General features: G+C 39.0%; 2 protein-coding genes across 19 annotated transcripts in view; both read left to right on the top strand.

Moving 5' to 3' along the window:
* The window catches only part of LOC143040681 (SWI/SNF-related matrix-associated actin-dependent regulator of chromatin subfamily E member 1-like), a 61646-nt gene that overhangs the window by 37570 nt on the left and 4236 nt on the right, over positions 1-19840 (top strand). For 11 of the 18 annotated variants that reach the window (XM_076211971.1, XM_076211970.1, XM_076211969.1 and 8 more), the window contains one exon: positions 6304-6393. The exons of 2 other annotated variants lie outside the window; for them this stretch is intronic. In XM_076211971.1, the coding sequence (XP_076068086.1) occupies positions 6304-6393 (90 nt within the window). Of the gene's footprint in view, positions 1-2091; positions 2168-6303; positions 6394-19840 lie in introns of all 18 variants that reach the window. 5 more of the 18 variants (XM_076211957.1, XM_076211959.1, XM_076211955.1 and 2 more) reach the window with 2 other exon arrangements.
* On the top strand, positions 10622-15146 carry LOC143040682 (uncharacterized). The gene is made up of 3 exons (XM_076211973.1): positions 10622-10965; positions 11306-11423; positions 12295-15146. Exons 1-3 carry the CDS (start codon positions 10890-10892, stop codon positions 12488-12490), a joined length of 390 nt encoding a protein of 129 aa, XP_076068088.1. The 5' UTR covers positions 10622-10889; the 3' UTR covers positions 12491-15146.

The following is a 19840-nucleotide window of genomic DNA, read 5'->3' as shown; positions in this document are numbered from 1 at the left end:
GCCTTTGGTATATGTATAGTATACTGCATATATGCCCATATGTGTGTACTGTATGCAGCATTTGAACATTATGTTTAACCCCTTCCATACGGTGCCGCACACGTAGGCGTCATGGGGAGCGAGTGTATTCGCGAGGCTGCCATATCGGCGTCTTGATTATATTTATTGTAGTCGCCCCTCCATAATGACATTCTTTCTAATTCTTTTGTAATCGCATTTTCTATGGTTATCAAAATTCACGGGTGAAGAGAGAACGATCGATATAAGCGGTGACTATATTTTATGATGCGAGTATTATTACGACACGTCGTACGGCTGGCATTGGTTGCTGCCACCGAGATCTAAGTCCATGACACCTACGTGTGTGGCACCGTATGGAAGGGGTTGATGCATTGTATATGTGGAAAATTATCATTTTTTATAATTGTTATTTTGCAACAGATACAATCACCTAATCTTTGCATTCTTCCCAAAATACCTGTTTCCTATAATAGTTTTCATTCCACCCTCACAAAAGAGGTAGCCAGCCAAAGCTACTATTCAGCCACCCTCCATCCATCCCACACCCTTCCCCATCCACTTTTAAAAGTCTCTTAGCTTCTTGTGGATGAAGGGCTATCCAAAGAGTTATTAGAGAAATACAATACAGTACAATAATGATAATTGTTGCCGTGGGTCTAATTGACTGGAAACCTGCAGTCACCGTGAACAACAGTCCTGAGGTCCTCTCACAAATCTGGGAGAAGAAGCTTCACACTGTTAGTGTTATATGAATGTGGGAATCTATACACCAAGGGCTTTTTACTGGATACAATGGGGGTAGCCAAATCAAGAGGCAAGTACCCACTCCCACCCATTCTACTCCCATCTACCACTCTTGCCTCCCTCTCACCTTAGCTCTTTGTGGGCATACGTATATATATATATATATATATATATATATTTATATTTATATATATTTATATATATATATTTATATAAATATAAATATACATATACATATACATATACATATATACACACACATGTACATATACAAAGGGCTTTTTCCCCCATACAAGAGAAGTAGCCCAAGTCAAAAGGCATAATTCCAATCCCACCCATTTCATCCCCATTCACCACTCCTCCCTACCTCCTTCTCATCTTGGCTCCTCCTGGATGACAGGTCATCCCTGCATCTTATTCATTGCCCTGGGTCAGAAGCAATACAACAAGACACAGCACATCCATAGCAAGGCCGGTTCATTTAATTGGCGAACCCCCACCCCACCCCTTGTCCTTTCATGCAGTAACATTGAAGATGGGGAGAAATCCCTTTGAGGCGCATCAAAATATCATTCACATATAACTGCTCCTTAACCCCCCTTTTCATCCCCCTCCCATATATGCATACCAAAATACCTTTTCCACCCTATACCTGTGCCATATCCATCCAAAACCCATTCATTGCAATTTCCATTATCCCATAGGCTAAGGGTCAACTTCCCAGCCATACTTCCTGGGTCAAAAGCAGTGCATCTTGACACAGCACTTCCACATTAGAATCTTACAGCCAAAGCTGGTGTAACTCGCTGCTTCATTATATGGTGACCCCAAGCTCATACATAGTTGATTTGCGTGTATGAATCAAGGTTACCAAATAATATTTCAGATTTTGAATATATATAGATATGTCTATCAATCTATAGATAGACATGTGGAACATAATAGACAAAACAGTGGTGTGTGCAAAAACAATACATGAATTTAAGAGCAAATTACAGAGACGGGACACCAGAAGTGTAGCTCCCCTTCCTGTAAGATACAACTAGGTAAATACATACAAACCTTTTTTTTTTTTTTTCCTCTCCCAGTACCATTTTCCCTAACAAAACACAGTAGCCAGATTCATTTGAGAGAGTTCCTTTATTCATTTGTTGAGTTTTTTCTATGTTGTTATCCAAGAATATTTTATTAATTTGCTGCTTCTCGCACTTTGAATGACCTTAGCCACCCTTCTATTTAAAATGAATTCTTCTCACTTCTTTGCCTCCCCTCCCCAGTACTCTTCCTCCTAGGTACTACTTGTGTCTTGTCCATTTTGTCTTGCAGCTTGAATATGAGAAAGCAATGAAAACGTATCATGCTTCACCCAGCTATCAGGCGTATTTGAATGCAAAGAGCAAGGGTAAGTGTTTACACATTTTACAGATTACTTTTTATGGCTTTGGAGGTAAATTTAAAAGTAGACAGCTAGGCTTGACTGAACATGTGAATCCTATAAGAAAAAGCATGGCACACAGTTGGCCATTTAAGCATGCTCGGAGCAGTAGAGCTTTGGTCTACTCTGTGATGCTCTTTGGTGGGGTTTTATTCTGAGCCTTGCTTGCCTCTTCAGTCAGCTTTCTACTTACATGTACCTTATTTTGTATTTGATACTGCTAAAATGAAGGGAGATCATGAAGGAAAAGACTTACGTCTTGTGTGTTATTTTATTTGAGCACAGTATCCGTGACACATGACATATTACATTTTTATTATATGTGGCTGTGAAGTACTTACTTTTGATGTTAGCTTAGGTATGATTTCAACAAATAACTGTTTGGAGGCCTAAAGATTACTAGCTTGTTTTGAGCAGCCATTTAATGTAAAAATTAACTGCATCTTAAAATATTTGCAATGTCGTGGTTGAAACTCGCAGATGCAGGTTTAGTCACAAGTATATCCTGATACTAGAGTGTGTACTTTAGCATGTGAGAATTGTAGATTTTTGTTTATTTATTTATTTTTTTATTTTTTTATTTTTTTAACTTTTAAGGTAAGTACATTTAACTTAGAAGTTCAGTACACATTGACCCTCTGGTGTTGTGCTATACAAACTTTTCTTTCATTAAACAGTTTTCTTTTGGTGGTGTTAGATTTAAGAATGAAAAACCTTCAAAAGTACCCTTGAGTTATATTTTTCTTTTCATGTAGAGGTCACTATATTGATAGAGCAATTCTTTGTCAGTAAGTTTGTGCAGTTTCTGGTCTACTTAGATATGTATACCATGACACTTTGAAAGTCTTGACTTTGTGATCTACCCTAAGATGAAGAAAACACAGGTAATACTCTCTCCTCTTTCTCTCATTTTGCCTCCTCTCTTTCCTACATTATATCCTCCCTTCCTTCCTCTCTTTTTTCCCCCACCTCCCCTCCCTTTGTTCCTCTCGTCTTTCGTCCTTTTCTTCCTATCCTTCCTTTCCTCTTCCTCACTCCCTCCATAACCTTCCCTTCCCTTCCTGTCCTCTCACTTCCCATCCCTTCCCTTCCCTTATTGTCCCCTCCTTTCTTTCCCCTTCCAATTTTTTCCCTATCTTTCCCCTGCCTTTCCATTCATCCCCTTTCATAACTTTTTTCCTTCTCTTCCTTCCCTTCCCTTTCCTTCCCTTACTTCTTTCTTTTATACCTACATTCTTTACATTCCTCCTTTCATCTTCATTTTTCTCCTCCCTCTATATCCTTCCTTTTCTTTCCTTTTCCCTCTCTTTTCCCCTGCCCCTTCTCCCCACCCCTTCTCCCCTCCCCTCTCCCTCTCCCCCTTCCCTTCTCCCCCTTCCCTTCTCCCCCTTCCCTTCTCCCCCTTCCCTTCCCTTCCCCTCCCTTCCCTACCCCTCCCCTCCCTTCCCTTCCCTTCCCTTCCCCTCCCTTCCCTTCCCTTCCCTTCCCTTCCCCTCCCCTCCCCTCCCCTCCCCTCCCTTCCCTCACCTTCTCCTTCCCCTTCCCCTTCCCCTTCCCCTTCCTCTCTTCTCTCTCTCTCTCTCTCTCTCTCTCTCTCTCTCTCTCTCTCTCTCTCTCTCTCTCTCTCTCTCTCTCTCTCTCTCTCTCTCTCTCTCTCTCTCTCTCTCTACTGAGTATACCTATGCACTGGTGTCTAATGTTTACTGAATTATTGTTAAGAAATAGTGTCATATTTTTATATGTTGGTGTATTTATTTTTCATTAAATGTCCTTTCTAAAGTGAGCAAATCTACCATTAGGAAATATGTGCCTTAGTTTCACATCAGTATGGATGTGGATTTTGAAAAAGAATAAAGTTTCCAAGTTGTTTCAGTTTGTAGTTTTGGGTTTTGTAAGACGTTCTGGCTTTCTATCGCTCCACATCATTTTCTTGCTGGGAAATTTGCCGTTTCTTGTCAGCGTGTGATAAAATTGGCCCTGGATCTCTCTTGCCGTAGACCCATGCCCCTGAGGAATGTAGCCATGGCTGACTCACAGGTTACTCAGGACAGGAAATATTTAATGAATCTCCTGAAATGAGTAAATGTTGCCCAGATAAGATATGCTCCATGTCGTCTGTGTGATAATTGGATCTGGGGCATATCACGGCAGGTGCCATGCTGATTATCTGTTTTTTGCTGAAGATGATCTGTGCATGGTCAGACCACTGGTGTCAGGGAGCATTTTCTTTTATATGTTTATGTCTGTGGAATATCTGATATATAGCCATTAACATACAAGTTTCTACTTGTGTATCTTTAACAATGATTGGTAAGGTGGGATGTCAGTCAGTAAGTCTGTTGCCCCAGGTTACACTTGCAAGAAGGGTCAATAATGGTACTGAAATTGGTTTTAGGGGTAGGCCTGAAGCAGTGATCCTGATGTTTTGTATACAAATGGTGAACAAGCTGAATAAACCAGGCTAAAAGGGCATTTGGTGGTTCTATCAAATTATGTAATAGTCTGTTATGGGGACAGCAACAGTTGTGATGTGGCTTGTTCGGATAACCATAGAAACACACATCATAATAATTACTTTATGCATAGAGTTTTGTGCATGAGGAATGAAAATGTGACCTTTCTAAAAAGATTTTACTACATAATTTACCCTCATTGCAAACAGTTTTCTCGGAGATTTGATGTTGTTGGGAGAATGTGGTGAAACACTGAAAATGCATTACTATGGTATCCTCAAGAATAAAAGTTTTGTTTAGTAGGGAAACTAGTACCATCTTCCCCCATCATTTTTGATAATGAAATAGATGCACAGTTACAAACAAGTTAGTGGCCACCTTCTACTTGGGGAACAGTAGGAAGACGAGGAGAGAGAGAGTGTTCAGTTGTTGGCTCTCTTTGTGTGAGAAAGTGATGGAAAGTGTCTGGAGACGAAGAATGTGGTGAGGGTGTTGATATACATTGAAGATAAGCAGCACATGCACTTGACTACATCCATTCATTCTCTATTCCCACTTCCCTTTTCTCTTTCACTGTATTCCATTCCTCACTCAGTTTTGTTTGGTATCATTTTTGGAACATAAGATTTTCCTTAGTGTGAAGTTGTTCATGAGTATTTAATGAAAACTTAGACCAGATATTTTTGAAGGTAGAATACTGAAAACAGAGTGATGAATCAGCAGGCACTTAACATGAAAATTAATCTGGTTTGATTTCTGAACTGGCTTTAAAGTAACAAGTTTGTTCTCGAGCCAAATCCTTGTTTCAATTTGTAGTCTTTCAATACACAAAATAAGCATTTTACTAGTGCATATTCATGTGATGTAAGGTGCATGAAAAAGTAATTTTTTTTTATCCCAGCTGATTTAGGCAGTAATCATTGGTGCACTTGTGACTGAAAATACGGATTATTATTTGCTGTTAGAATTAAAATTAGAATATCAAACCATTTAATTTTACTGTTTATCTTGATATTGTGTTTATAAGATACAGTTAAGTAGGTGTTAGTATAAGAGTATACTATATTTTAACTTACTAGTAAGTTCCATGTCGATTATTTCTGCCATCATTTATGAAAGTTTTGTATTTAATATTTATTCATTCATACTACTGTTTGAAAGTGCCTAGAGCTTCACTAAATAACTACAAAGAACTCATGCAAATGTTGGAAGAAAATTGAAACAATGGAAATTAGGTTTGCACTAAAGTGGATGACATGAGGGATGTGTATTATGTCAGCTTGGATTAACAACTGCTGCCTTGGTAATGCAACTCACAGTGACGGCATACTGTTGGGTTGGTCACTAGGTGATGATGTCACATTTGTTCCATTAACTGCAAATTTGAGGCCAGAATTTGGGATACATTAATGTTTACAAAAAAGAGGCTGCACAAACATGACCCTCAGGCCTCAACTAGTGCCAGACCTACAAATCGAAATTAAATTTTGTTAAATGGACTTAGCCACAAATCCTCTTAGCATGTGAGCTAGTAAGTGAAAGAAAGTTTGTGATGGATGTGAAGAGGGTGGTCCATGGTTAACAAAGATAGACATACGGCCCAAAGTGATAAAAGTATAGCCGATGCTATTAATGCCGTCTTTCCTCTAGTTGCAAGCAGTGATAAGTGCAAGAGACAGTTTAACCCATTGCCAAAGGATGTTCAAGAGCCACCATCTAAGAGACCTAATTGTGTAACAGGTTAGTATATGTCAGCATGATTGATAGTTCCGTTCTGTAATCCACCAGTAATTAAAAGCTAAGAGCATAAAAGGAAACAATTGAGAATGTAAAGTCTAGGTGGTTAGGAACCTAGAAATGATACTGAGTAACCTGTTATTGGCAAGTGAGGGTAGAAATGTTACTGTAGGAAAAAACGAGCAAAGGTTTGTACTGTAAAAACAGAGAGGGGTGGGAGGGGGGGAAGAAAACTGCCGTTACTTTGCCCATGGGTGTTGTAGAAGGTGACCAAATGACATAGAATGAGGGGAGTAAGGATTCCCTTCTGTATTTTTTTTTAATGAAAAGTTGGCATAAGAGGGTCTGGGAGGGGGACCCCAAACAGAACCCAAACAATTGGGTCATTGAATGTGCAATGTCATCAAAGGTAATGTAGGTGAAAGTGAAATTGAGATGGAAGATATGGATATTTATCTGCCTATATCTCTTGGTATGTAGGTATAGATAGACAAATTAATACCAGTATCTCCCATCCCAATTTCACATCTACCTACATTATCTTTGATAAAACCTCTCTCCAATCCACCATACACTTCTCTATCTCATCACTTAGCAACAATGCCACTCCTTCTGTCCGTGCCCTCTCACCAGTCCAGACACCCTACCCACCCACCCACCCACCACATTCCTAAACTCACCCTGCCCCTTCAGTTTCAGTTCATTGAAAACTAACACACCTTCTCACCTCGTGTACTACCAGTCCCTTTTTGCTGTCATCCATTTACATTCAATGATCCAATTGTTAGGGTTATGCTTTGCATCCCCCTCCCAGACCCTGGCCCTTGACATTTCATAGAAGGATAGTGAGAAAAATAAGATGTGGGAAGTGTTTTGAATTTATTTAAACGAGTTTGTAGAGTTCTGATAGAAACATAAATGTGCTGTTGGGTGATATTAATGATAAGAGATAGTCAGCCTAGTAGGGAGGAATGAGGTGGCAGGAAATATAATGGAGAAATACCAAGATATGTAAAAAAGGTAAATGATGGTAGTGTATACAGTGTTTCACAAGAGGATGAGCCATAAGTATACATGGGCCAAGGTGATGGGTGGGATGGTAATTGAGGTGTTTTTGGACTATGTATTAGTGTTCAGAAAGAAAATTGGAAGAGTTCTGGATGTTAATGTCTTTAGGGGAGAAGGTATTGAATTAAGATGACAAAAATTCATGTGATAGGAGAGGAGAAAAACGGTAAAAGAGATATGCCTGGGTTGGGTTGTCTTTTGGAGCATGACAAAGGGAATAGCTTTAGTGGAATGGTGTCAGTTATTGTGACAATGTGTGCCAGTAGCAAGGAAATGTACTGATGGACTGAAGGAGTGTATATATAGTTCTATTATGCAACAAGATTACATTCTTTTGGCAACAGTGAGAAGGAAAGTCATTTTTACCAGTGAAGTTGTTTATCAATTTAGGTTGAACACTTCCACTTTACTGGGGGTTTGAGTAAAAGCAGCAACGACTGCAACAGCACTGTAGGAGAGAGGCCAAACGCAGAGTATGGGATCCAATATATTGGATCCCATACTCTGCGTTTGGCTTCTCTTCCCTACAGTATTGGGGGTTTCCCCAGTACCAAGTGAAATTCCTAATAGTAGCCAGAATAAAGGTACAAGTCATTATCAGGAGTGAAAGGGTGAAATTATGCATCCACAGTCTGGTTTCTCATGATAGAGAACATCTAAATATCTTAAATAAACCATATTCTGAAAGAAAAAAGCTTCCCAATTGAGTAGTATCTACCCCATCCACAGTAACCATTGGAGCATGTGGAGCCTGAAAACAGGAGGCACAAGCAGAAATCCATTGTACCTCAATACCAACCATACACACCAACACCAAAACCTTATGTGAGACTCTTAGACTTCCCAATACTCCTGTCAGACTTGGCTAGAATAAATGACCCCACACTTGTGGCTAAGTCAGACAAGGTCTTGGGGCAGCTAGTGGTGTTGTTTGGGACAAATCTGAGATGAGAAAGCGGAGAGTAAGGAGATGAGGTGTACAAGGGAGAAGGGTGGCTGTGTGTTGGGGTTTGAAATAGATTCCAGAGTAAGGGAAACAAGTAAAAATTTTGGGAGTGGAAAGAATGAATGAAGAAATATTAGCAAAAGAATTGTGGAAAGTATAGTTGGATAGAATGAACTCGAAGGGTGACTGAGGATGAAGTAGATGGATGGGGTGAAAGGGGCTTTGAGTAAGGGGAATGTCCATTGAGCAAGGAAGGGAGAAGGCAAGGGATAGTGCTGAGTGGAGGATGGCTGTTCATGGATATTATTTTGATGCAGCTTGAAAGGATTTCTCCCCATCGTCTCTATTTTCTGCATGAGGGAGGTTCATTGAGTAATTAAAGTGGCCCTGCTGTGGATGTGCTGTGTCTCGCAGCATTGGTCCTGACCCAGACAGTGGGCAGGAGACCAGGATGACCCTTCGTCTACAAGGAGCTGAGACACAAGGGAAACAATGGTGGATAGGAGTGGGTGTGCACCTTGACTTAAAAGGGGATGATAGTGGTGCTGCCTAGACGGTCTCACCAAGCAATCCCAGGGAAAGAAAGATAGATAGGAAGGTGTCCTGAGAATTGAGTATCTGGAGATGAATATAAAGAGAAGACTATATGAAGGTGTGATTGTGCCCATGACACTTTATGGGGCAGAGAGGGAGGCAAGAAGAAGACAAGTGTGTTTGAGATGAAGGATTTAAAAAGTATGGTGAGAGTTATGAGGATGGATAGTGTGAAGTGAGGTAAGGTGGAAAACATGGATGGAAAGAGAGCTGGCAAATAATGTTGATGAAAGATAATTGGGATGGTTTGTAGGTATTATGATTCTTATTATTTTTATTTATTCATTGTTTTCGTTTGCTACTTTAACTTAAGATTATAGGTGGGGTGAAACGAGGCTGTGATGAATGGGTTTGTAGTAAGGGCATACTACATTAAATTTCCTCTTTCAAAGAGTCCTCTATCAGTACCATCTAAGCCCTTCCAGAGAGAGGGGTTCATGATATAAAATTGAATCTCTGAATCATATATGTTATTATGATAATGAAGACAATGACCAAGGTAACATTTGACTTGCCAAAAAAGGGTCAATATTTTCCACATATACATACATATACCAAAGGCATTTTCCCCCTTACAAGGGAGGTAGCCAAAAAACAAAGGCATAAAATCCACTCCCATCCATTCCATCCCCTACATACTCCACTCCCATTCACCACCCTCCCTCCCTCCCTTCCTTCCTCTTATTTTGGCTACTCCTGGATGATGGGTCATCTCCATCTTGCCCACTGCCCTGGGTCAGAAGTAGTGTCACAAGACACAGCACATCCACAGCAAGGCCGCTTCATTTAATTGGCAACCCCCCCTCTAAGTCCCTTCACGCAGAAAAAGAGAAGACTGAGAGAACTCTGTTTGGGCTGCATCAAATTATTTTTCACACATACTCCCTCACCCCCCATCCCTCACCCACTTCCTTTCATGCATCACAGCATCATCCATACACAACCATTCTCCATTCACCCCTATCTTCTGTCTTCTCCCGTCCTTCCTAAACACACATTCCCCCCTTTCCCAATGCCCCTTTTACCCCATCCATCCATCTCATCCTTGGTCGCCCCCTCATGTTCATTCCTTCTACCTCTGCCTTCCACACCTTTTTTACTAATATTTCTTCGCTCATTCTTTCCATGTGTCTAAACCATCCCAATACTCTTTCATTAACCCTAACTCTCAACTCCCTTTCCACCCCCATACCTCTCCTCACCTCCTCATTTCTCACTCTATCCAGCCTAGTAACCCCTACCATACTTCTCAAACACCTCATCGTAAACACATTCAAACTCCTCTCTTCATCTCTTATGTTCCATGTTTTTGCCCCATACAGTTCTGTTGGCACAATCACTCCTTCAAACAATCTCCTCTTAGCATCCATTCCCAAATGCCTATTTCTCATTACACTTTTTAATCCCACAAGGCATTTACTCGCTTCTCTCAATATACACTCTACCTCCACTCCTCCATTTCCTGCCACATTTGCACCCAAGTATCTAAAACTATCCACTTCCTCCAGTCTCTCTCCCTTTATACTGGCTCCATATGAATTAGCATTTTTTTTTTTTTCCATCATCTTCGATGTAAGTGGCAGATGCACACTTTCCAACCCAACCAGGATATCATTTAATCAACTAAAATTGCGCTCTAACTAAAGAAAGCCAGAACTTGGTGATACTGTAGATTAGGGCAATTTCCTACAAGGAAAGGACAAGTCCGTGCAATTGAGCAGTCTAAACCTGGAAGTTTCATGGTTACCACATCAACACAGAGTAAGAAATTTACATGAAGAGTGGACACCATTTGAAAGTTGTTCGCAATTTGAAAACTTGATGAAGTGCAGGATTGAAGAAGAGCGGCAGATAGATCTAGCAAGGAACATCAAATTAATTATCTTGGGATATGCTTGCTTTGCCCTGCAACGTGAGCAGTATTCCCACAGCATTCAAAAGGAATCATTCCAGGTTTAATTTTACAGGTTAGTTTATAACATTCTCTGCATAATGGAACAGATTAACCCTTTCACTGCATTTTACAACTTCAACATTTTTTAAGCCACCACAAGGCAATTTCATTCACTGAAGTGGAAGAGTTAAACCATCTCATTTGATATATTTACTGGGTTGTAAGACTTGTACCTTTATTCTAAATACCATCTGGAAGACTTATTCAGTTGAGGGAAACCCGGGTGCAGCGAAAGGGTCTGATTAAATGTGTTTATAGTGATTCACATATCTTCATCTATTTTGCTCATATATTTAGTGCATGTCAATACACGGAAAAAAATTAATTTTGATCATTTCATGTTTAATGAGCAGAGAAAGATGGAGATAAGCCAGTGGAACTTGAAACAGAAGACCCTGATTTGTCGAAGCATGGTAATATTGATTATGGAGACAGTGTTGCAGTTCATATGAGAAAATACCAAGAGGAAAGGTATGGCTAGAATCTATGACTGTATTTAATATATATAGCAATGTAGATTATATATAATTGCTACCTCCCTTGTAAGGGGGGAAAAGCCTTTGGTATATGTATGTATGCATATATGTTTACCAAAGCATCTTTTTCCTCTAATAAGGGGATGGCTAAATCAAAGCATACACTCACCTACACCCATCCTACACCAATACAAAATCCTATTTGTTGTCTCTGCAGTCTTTGGATGAAAGATAGAGAATGGATGAAATAAGGTCATAAATAGATGAGGAAATGATGTTCCTCTAAAAGATTTCTCATGGTCAACTATATAATTCACAAGTGGATGGAGGGTGGGGATTACCATGTAATCAAGCAGTAAGAAAGAGGATGTCGTGTGTGTGTGTGTGTGTGTGTGCATGCATGAATGAATACCCCCCTCCCCCCTGTTTTGGATCACGTGTTGGACTCATGATCACCAGCTATTACCCTCCTTGATGAGAGCTCAGAGTTCATAAATGGTTAATGCTGTGATGTTATACACCCAGCACCTTTCCCACCTGACCTGGAATGCCAGCTCATAGGGCAGAGATGCTGAATTTTCAGCCTTAGGTGCAATTCAAACTTGGATCACAGAATTAGCAGTTGAGAATGGTACCACTGCACAGTTTAGTCGATTTAGGCATGTGTGTGGGTGTGTAAATGAGAGTAACTACCAGGAAAACCCAGCCAATTAAGCAGAACACTTCCATACAATTACATCTTCACAGTTTATTGCAGTATATACTATTATTTGCACAAAAAGTAGCTAGTAATCACAGTGGCCAGTGATGAGGCCACATTTTCTTCAGTAACTGATGTTAGACAAATGTATGTGCAATTCTTACAGGTTTCTGCCCAATCCCAGTGTCCCATTGAACCCTAGAGAATTAAGCCAATCATGGAGGGCAAGTGAATTTAATCCTAGAAGAGAAAAAATGATTGAGGAAACTTTAATTTCAATGAAGGAAGCTTGGGATGCACAAAGGGACCTCTACAAGGTCCAGAAGGAATATTATATTTTGAAAATCAAACAATTAAAATAGAAAATATGAAAATATGTGGTTTTTATTACCCTTGTATATAAAGGTGAACATTGTTTTAGTTCGTAATTTATGTACATATTTATATGTGCATGCAGTAATGGGTATTAATTGCACGAGATGTATGCAGTCAGTGTATAAGGATTTTGTGAACAGAGTCATGTAAAGTTCTTTTATGACTGGAAGGTAATCTACACTCAAAAAGGAATACTGATCACTTTTATATTTACTCTTCCTACTTCCTATTATCCTCCCTAAATCTCTCACATACCATCCCCATCCACCATATTTTTTACTGATTACCCTGGGGGCAGGGGACAAGAATGTAGCCAACATAGCATTTTCTCTTTCATCCTATGAGTAGGGTAGCTAGGCCAGGCCACACATCACACATGCTTTTGTCATAAAAATTCGTAATGCTATACATTTACTTCTGATAATTTGTAGGGCTATCATGATTATATTTTACCACAGTCAGAGATCTCAGAAGGGAAAGGACAGAATATTTTAGTCTGAATTATTCTTTAATGGCTGCTTTGAATTGTGGGTGCTAATGTGCCTCTCCATTATATATATATATACACACACACATACATATATCAAAGGCTTTTCCCCCTTACAAGGGAGGTAGCCGAAAAACAAATGCATAGAAATCACTCCCACCCATTCCATCCCTTACATACTCCACTCCCCTCTACCTTCTTCCCTCCCTTTTATCTTGGCACCTCCTGGATGATGGGTCATCCCTGCATCTTGTCCACTGCCCTGTGCCTCTACATTTTATATTTATATATATATTAGTGTCGCACATATTGAGATTTAGATCTGGGTTGTGAACTGACCAGTCAGTTGTTAATGATACTTGAGCCATTACGCTTTGGAGTTTGAGCTAGGGCACTTTCTTTGTAAAGAAGTTTCATATCAGTGTGTTCAAAACTATCAGGAAGGTACATTGATCATCCACAGGGCAGGGGATAGGGATTACCCTTCATCTATGCGGAGCTAACATGATAGAGAAGCGAGGATGGTGGATGAGAGTGGGTGCGTGCGTTGACTGGCTACCTCCCTTATAAGGTGAGGAAGAAGCCCTTGGTATATAGGTGGTAGACATTGATCATATTATGGTAGTGTTTCATAAAGACAAAAAAAGCAAATTAAAATTATTGATTTTGTGGTCATCTTCATGATAGTTTCAAATGCACTGGCATGAAAGCTTTTCCTTCCATCAGATGATCAGATATTCTGCAGCACCTTTGGAGTAAGTTTTGGACGTTACTACAGTACTGCTCATTTGATTACTATGCCAGAAATCACTGGCCCATGCATAGTACTAGGGGTGTGCCGATTAATCGGATTGACACTTTTTTGGTGAATCAGCATCGGCAAGAATCGGCACTTTTGGTGAATCAGCATTGGCGAGAATCTGCATTCTTTTTTAGAATGGGATTCTGCATCGGCAATATTTTGCTGATGCTGATGCTTTTAAAATAACAGCACAAGCCAGAGTAAATGTTAGAGCAAATTATATTAATTTTTAATTTTATTTTTGTATTTTTTATATAAAATTAAACTAAAAATTATATATATATTTAAATAGCAAAGTTTCTACAACAGAAATAATGTGAAAGTAATATGGGAGTAAATCATCTGTGTGTCAGTGTCAATTTTACCCTCTTAAAAGTGCGAAAAATGGGCGGATGGATTTACTCCCACTTATTCTGCAGCAATTTATAACCAAACAAATTTAAAGATTTTTTTTATGTATTTTGACAAGTAAATATATAACAATACATTTTTATACATTTTGGCTTAATAGTTCTGTTATTCAAAAATAAAAATTTTGTACATAGACTTTAGAAGCTTAAAAATTGCTAAATTAAAAACATCTAGCATCTTTGGTAGTATCACATGTATTTTATTAGCGTTTTGAAAGTTTATATTAAGGTTTATTTTGTTTAGTAAGTTGTTCATCAACAACATAATAAAAACGATTAATTTTTTTTATGCATTTATGTATTGTTTTAGAGATTATGTACTACTGGCTTATAGAATAAAACCATGAATTAATTGTGTTTAGTGATGCTGGTTTAAAAATATATGTAAACAAGAATTTTTTATGGAAACAAGTACATAATGAAAAGTAGATACATAATAAAGTAGTAAAAAAGTAGCCCAATCTGGCATGTATGAATCTGCATAGATTATAAAGCAAGTAAAAATCATAGTTCAATTACTTTATATAATTACGGTATATCAGTTTTAATATAAAGTAGAATTGGCATCAGCAACTAAAAGTGAATAGGACTGCATCGGCAATTAATGGTAAATCAGCATCGGCAAAAAAATGGAATCGGCACACCCCTACATAGTACATCTTTTTCATACAGTGTATAGATGTTTACTTAATAACATTTTCTCTGCTTTTGATCCCTGCACACCACACTTGTTACTTGATCTGCTGGCTCATCCTGTACTTGAGCATTCAGATTTCCCAACACTTTCATATTCCGTCCAATTCTGTTCACAAGTTTGTTAAAGTCGCTCCAAATTCTTTCACTTCACTTTTCTCATTGCCAGGGCTATATACTCTGAACCCATCCTAACCTATTCTCAGTTTTGCCTAAATAAACCTTAAAGGGCCATTTACACAGTCAAACAGTTTGACAAACCCGGTTTGTCAGACAAGTGTTTGAAGTGATGTTTGACCATGTGAATGGGGTATTTGGTCATCAAACACATTTGTCGAACATGTTTGACAACCAAATACCCCATTCACATGGTCAAACATCACTTCAGACACTTGTTTGACAAACCGGGTTTGTCAAACAGTTTGACCGTCTAAATGCCCCTTAACTCTATTCACACTACATCTCAATATTTGCCAACAGTACCCCCGCTTCTCTATGCTCTTCCTCTATGGTTGAACACCTTAGCAATCACATTCCCAAATTTGCCCCTGCCTTTCCCTTTCAGTTTGTTTTCATTCAGTGCTAATACATCCATGGTCTCACCAACATGCTACCATTCTTTAGTTTACTCACTTGTTTTGCCTCCACTCACATTTAAAGACCCAATCAAAGGTGATCGGAGAAAATGGCAGTAAGGTGATTCCCAGTCTCCACATTTTATCCATGTATTGGAACACATTGGTGGGATTCTAGTTCCCATCAGCACAGACAGATAGGAAAAAGTAAATGTGGAAACTTGGGGTTGTAAATGAGGGATTTAAGGGGTACAGCTAAAAGAAGGAACAGCAAAAGTTGTTTAAGAAAAAGAATTGTATTCCTGATATAAAAGATGTGTGACTGGTCTGCAGCAGTGCTACTGAAGTTCCTTATGTATTGACTTCATAGTAACTAAATTATGCAGTCAGCACCTGAATATGATACATATATGAAATGCTTTATCCCTATTACAGGGGAGATAGCCAAAGTAAAAAAATATATAAAAAGACCTAAAATTCCTCAAGGCCACAGGTCCAGCAAGAGAGATCTAGGACAACAGGTTGATGAACTAAGTTTTTCTAAACAAAGCATGTCTTACCTTTGGTGGAACAGAGCTCTACAAAATCAAGTGATTTATGGGCAGAACTAGACGTTGGCTGATTTCTTAAAGGTTGCAAGAGAGAACCAGGGCAACAGATTGAATATTGTTAGGATGGCAATCTCGTGTGTGAAATCTGGATTGTGTGGTATGTTTTTCTATAGCCTGTGGAGATATGTTTTTACTATTGTTATGGATTCATCCTAAAAGGGTAACTTTTATATCTATGTTTTCTAAACATCTTTCAGTATCTCCTGTGTATTCCATTTCATGGGTGGTTTACATTTTTTCTGCAAATTTGTTGGCGGTCAGAGGGGTTTCTTGTTCCTTGTGGATAGATTTCAGGGCAAGCTCATTAAAATGTGTAGGAAAGTTGCTTGGTGGTTGTTTTGGAGGGGAGGGATCGTCTTTGGAGGAGATCACTGAAGTTCATTATGTTTAGGTTGAGAGTTGGTCTAAGACTTCATTTTCTCATTGATTAGTTGACAGGATATGTAGAGGGAGTTTTATCAAAATCTTTGTCTATGTCTATTGGTACCTTTACTCTCCCATCTGGAGGCAGTTTTTTACCGAGGCCCTCCAGTATTTGTTGTGTGGTGTTTGTTAACAGTGTGCTGGTGGAATGGCCATCTTTGAATTCATGTTGATATCAAGAAGTGGGTAAATATGACGCTCACATTAGACAACTATAAATCAAAGAACCCAACGGGCACAATAAATGGCCAGTTCTACCTCTGGATTAAAAACTCTAAAATTCGGGACCTTACTTTCAATATGCATATGTCCTTCATCCCACAAATCAAAGACAATGAAAACAAACAAAAACTAAGACGTACTAAGATATGTAACAAACACTGTTTGCCTAGCAGAAAGAAATATCACATTGTACAAGCAAATTTTAGAACTATATTTGATTATATCTCCACAGTACAGTTCCTAACAATCAAGAAATGGCCGACAAACAACACAAAACTTTAAGAAAAATAACTCTAAAATCACCCCAGTAGAACATGCACACAAGAAACCAAAATAGTCTTCCTAGAACAACTCATGAAAATGATGGGCACACAGTTCTACGTAATCATGTTACCCAAAGTATCTCGTCCATGAGACCCATGGTTCATAGGTAATCAGCAGCAGCCACCAGATTGACCCAGAAGTCAATCAAGGAAGAAATATTGTGCTTCTGAGTACAGCAGGATGTGACAATGAGACTAGGTGTTCAGTGTCCCGTATGTGATAGTTGCATCTGGAGCAGGCCCATTCTTTGTCAGTATTGTTTTAGTGCTGGGTGGTGACCCGAACGTACTTGCACTAATGTGGTTCTTGTTTCTCTTTGGAGAGATTTTTTGTGGGGCTTATGTGTGGAGGGGTTAGGAGTCGAATTTGGCGATTGTTCTTGAATTGATTATTTTGTAATCTGAATGTGGGTGTGTTGTGTAGCCAAGCTCGGTACCCCAACAAACCCCAGACATAACCCCACAGAAAAATCTCTATCAAGAGAAGTAAGAATCACACTGACATGTTTGCATGGATGCCATTCAGCATTAAAACAGCATCAGCACAGAATAGATCATGGAATCAAACTGCCCTAGATGGAACCATCACACAGAAGACACTGTACACCTCATTTTACAATGCTCCATACTAACAATCCCTTGAGAACAACACACTATTTCTTTGAGTAACCTATGAGCTTGCCAGTTACCTGGCCATGGCCACTGGACTGTTGGTAGAATCACTACCTCATGCAAAATTACGATTGCATTCATCCCCATTTTTCCTATATCTCGGAACATTTCATTTCACCCAGAAATTGACTAGCTTCCTTTACTAAAATTCACCACTATATCCACTCTATTCACTCCCACATCAACCACACTGGGTACTGAACATCTAATATTACAGTATCCCACACCAACAATGCATAGAGCAATGGTTCCCAAACTTTTTTTGGCTGTGACCCAAATCCAGATCTGGTGAAGATGTGGCGACCCAAGCATTATTAAAAAGCAATTTCGAAAGTCTTCTTTTATTGAAAACACAAGTGTAGGGAAGCTTTTGATTGAAATTATTTTTTTTTTGTAACAAGGTCTTGCGACCCATGTTTGGGTCGCGACCCATAGTTTGGGAATTGCTGGCATAGAGACTAGATAACTGCATTGTCAACAAATGCCCAAGATGTAACACTTCACCCCATACTATTCAACACATCATGGAAGACTGCAATATACATAATCACACATGCAAACAACACAACATGCACTCCATAAAGGATTTGTGGGAAAACCCAGTTTCGGCCATGGCATTCCTTGGGGAGACGGAACTGCTTGGACACACAGTCTAGGGAATAACAACAACAATGCATAGACATAAACACAATATATCTTTCCTAAGTGACTTTAGTGCTAACCAGAGGCTGTTGCTGGTCTTGTATAATAGCGACCAGGGACAATGGATTGACTGATTGGTCACACATACTTCAAAAGTCGCTACCTAATTAGGCCTTGCCCATCATGCTTACATTCAACTGGTCACCATCATTCTTTGTACATTTTGTTACATTACTTTTGCCCACATTCTCTGGTAACTTTTGGATACTCGCCCAAACTCAGTTACCAACTGCTTCAATCTCTTGTCAGGATGTCCCATAAGCACAATATCAACTACAAGAGTTTATTTATTTATTTATTTATTTATTTTTTGTCAAACCTCCATCTAGCACTCAGAATTTTTACCCCCCTTTATTACACCATCCATGCACACAACTTACAAATAGCACACAGCCCAGATGTCCTACATATACCTCAAACCCTTCTCCCGACCTTCACAAAACATACACTACTAACTTTTGTCTTGCTTCAACAGACTTCATTCTATGGCATATATTTGTAACATGCTCCACAAAGCTTCTGTTGGCTCTATTATACACCAATGTCCAAGACAGCCAAAAAACATCCATAGCTTTTCCTAAGTTCTCCTTAATAACAGTCTCCCCATAAACACCTTACCAACACACTCTTATTCTCCTAAACCTACACTGCTCTTCTTTAAACCTGAGACGAAATGGACATATAAAATGAAAGCTGGACTGTCAGCAATATTTGACCATGCAATATCCAAATTATCTGTAATTTTTATTTGGTTCCTTTCCTTTGCCTGTTTCTGTATTTGATGTTTGTTACTAGTTTCAGCTTGTGAAATCTTATTAACTGTGAAAGTTAAGATCACATTTGATTATTGTTTGATATTTAAAATGTATTTGGGCCTCAGAGGGTCAGAATGTTATTCTTTTTGATATGTAGATTGTTCTTACAAAAATGTAGTTGTAAACATTAAACTGCACAAAGAGCGAATTCATACACATAGGTGTTACACTAGTGTTATTATGTTTTGCTCAGTTTAGTTATTGTTCTGAGGATTTTTTTGTGCATTGCAGCCACTCTTGGTTCTCAGCATCAACCCATTTTGGTTACACAGCAGTCCTTAGAATGCATAAAAGTTGCCATTTAATTTTTTCACCTCATTGATGAGTGTACTGGTCTGTGTGAAAATGGATTGATTAGTTGATGGCCATGTGTTTGGTCATTCTCCCCACTGTGTGTGCCTTGGCATAGAAGTTAGGACAAGTGCATTGTTGCTTGTAGGCTTTCTCCGTAGGGTGCACCTGGCTTCAGTGATGTCTTGACAATCTGGATTAGTTGTAATTAGTAGAGTGAGACTTAAATTTAGGTGCTTGTAAAAGGAGAATAGGAAATTAATATTTTAGAAAATACATGAAGCCTGCTTTGAATATCAGCACTCAGCTGT

This window comes from Oratosquilla oratoria, chromosome 29 (genome assembly GCF_046742065.1).
Source record: "Oratosquilla oratoria isolate Oo_2021 chromosome 29, ASM4674206v1, whole genome shotgun sequence".
Lineage (NCBI taxonomy): Eukaryota > Metazoa > Arthropoda > Malacostraca > Stomatopoda > Squillidae > Oratosquilla > Oratosquilla oratoria.
The sequence above is the reverse complement of the archived record's forward strand: the minus strand, read 5'-3'. Positions and strand labels throughout refer to the sequence as shown.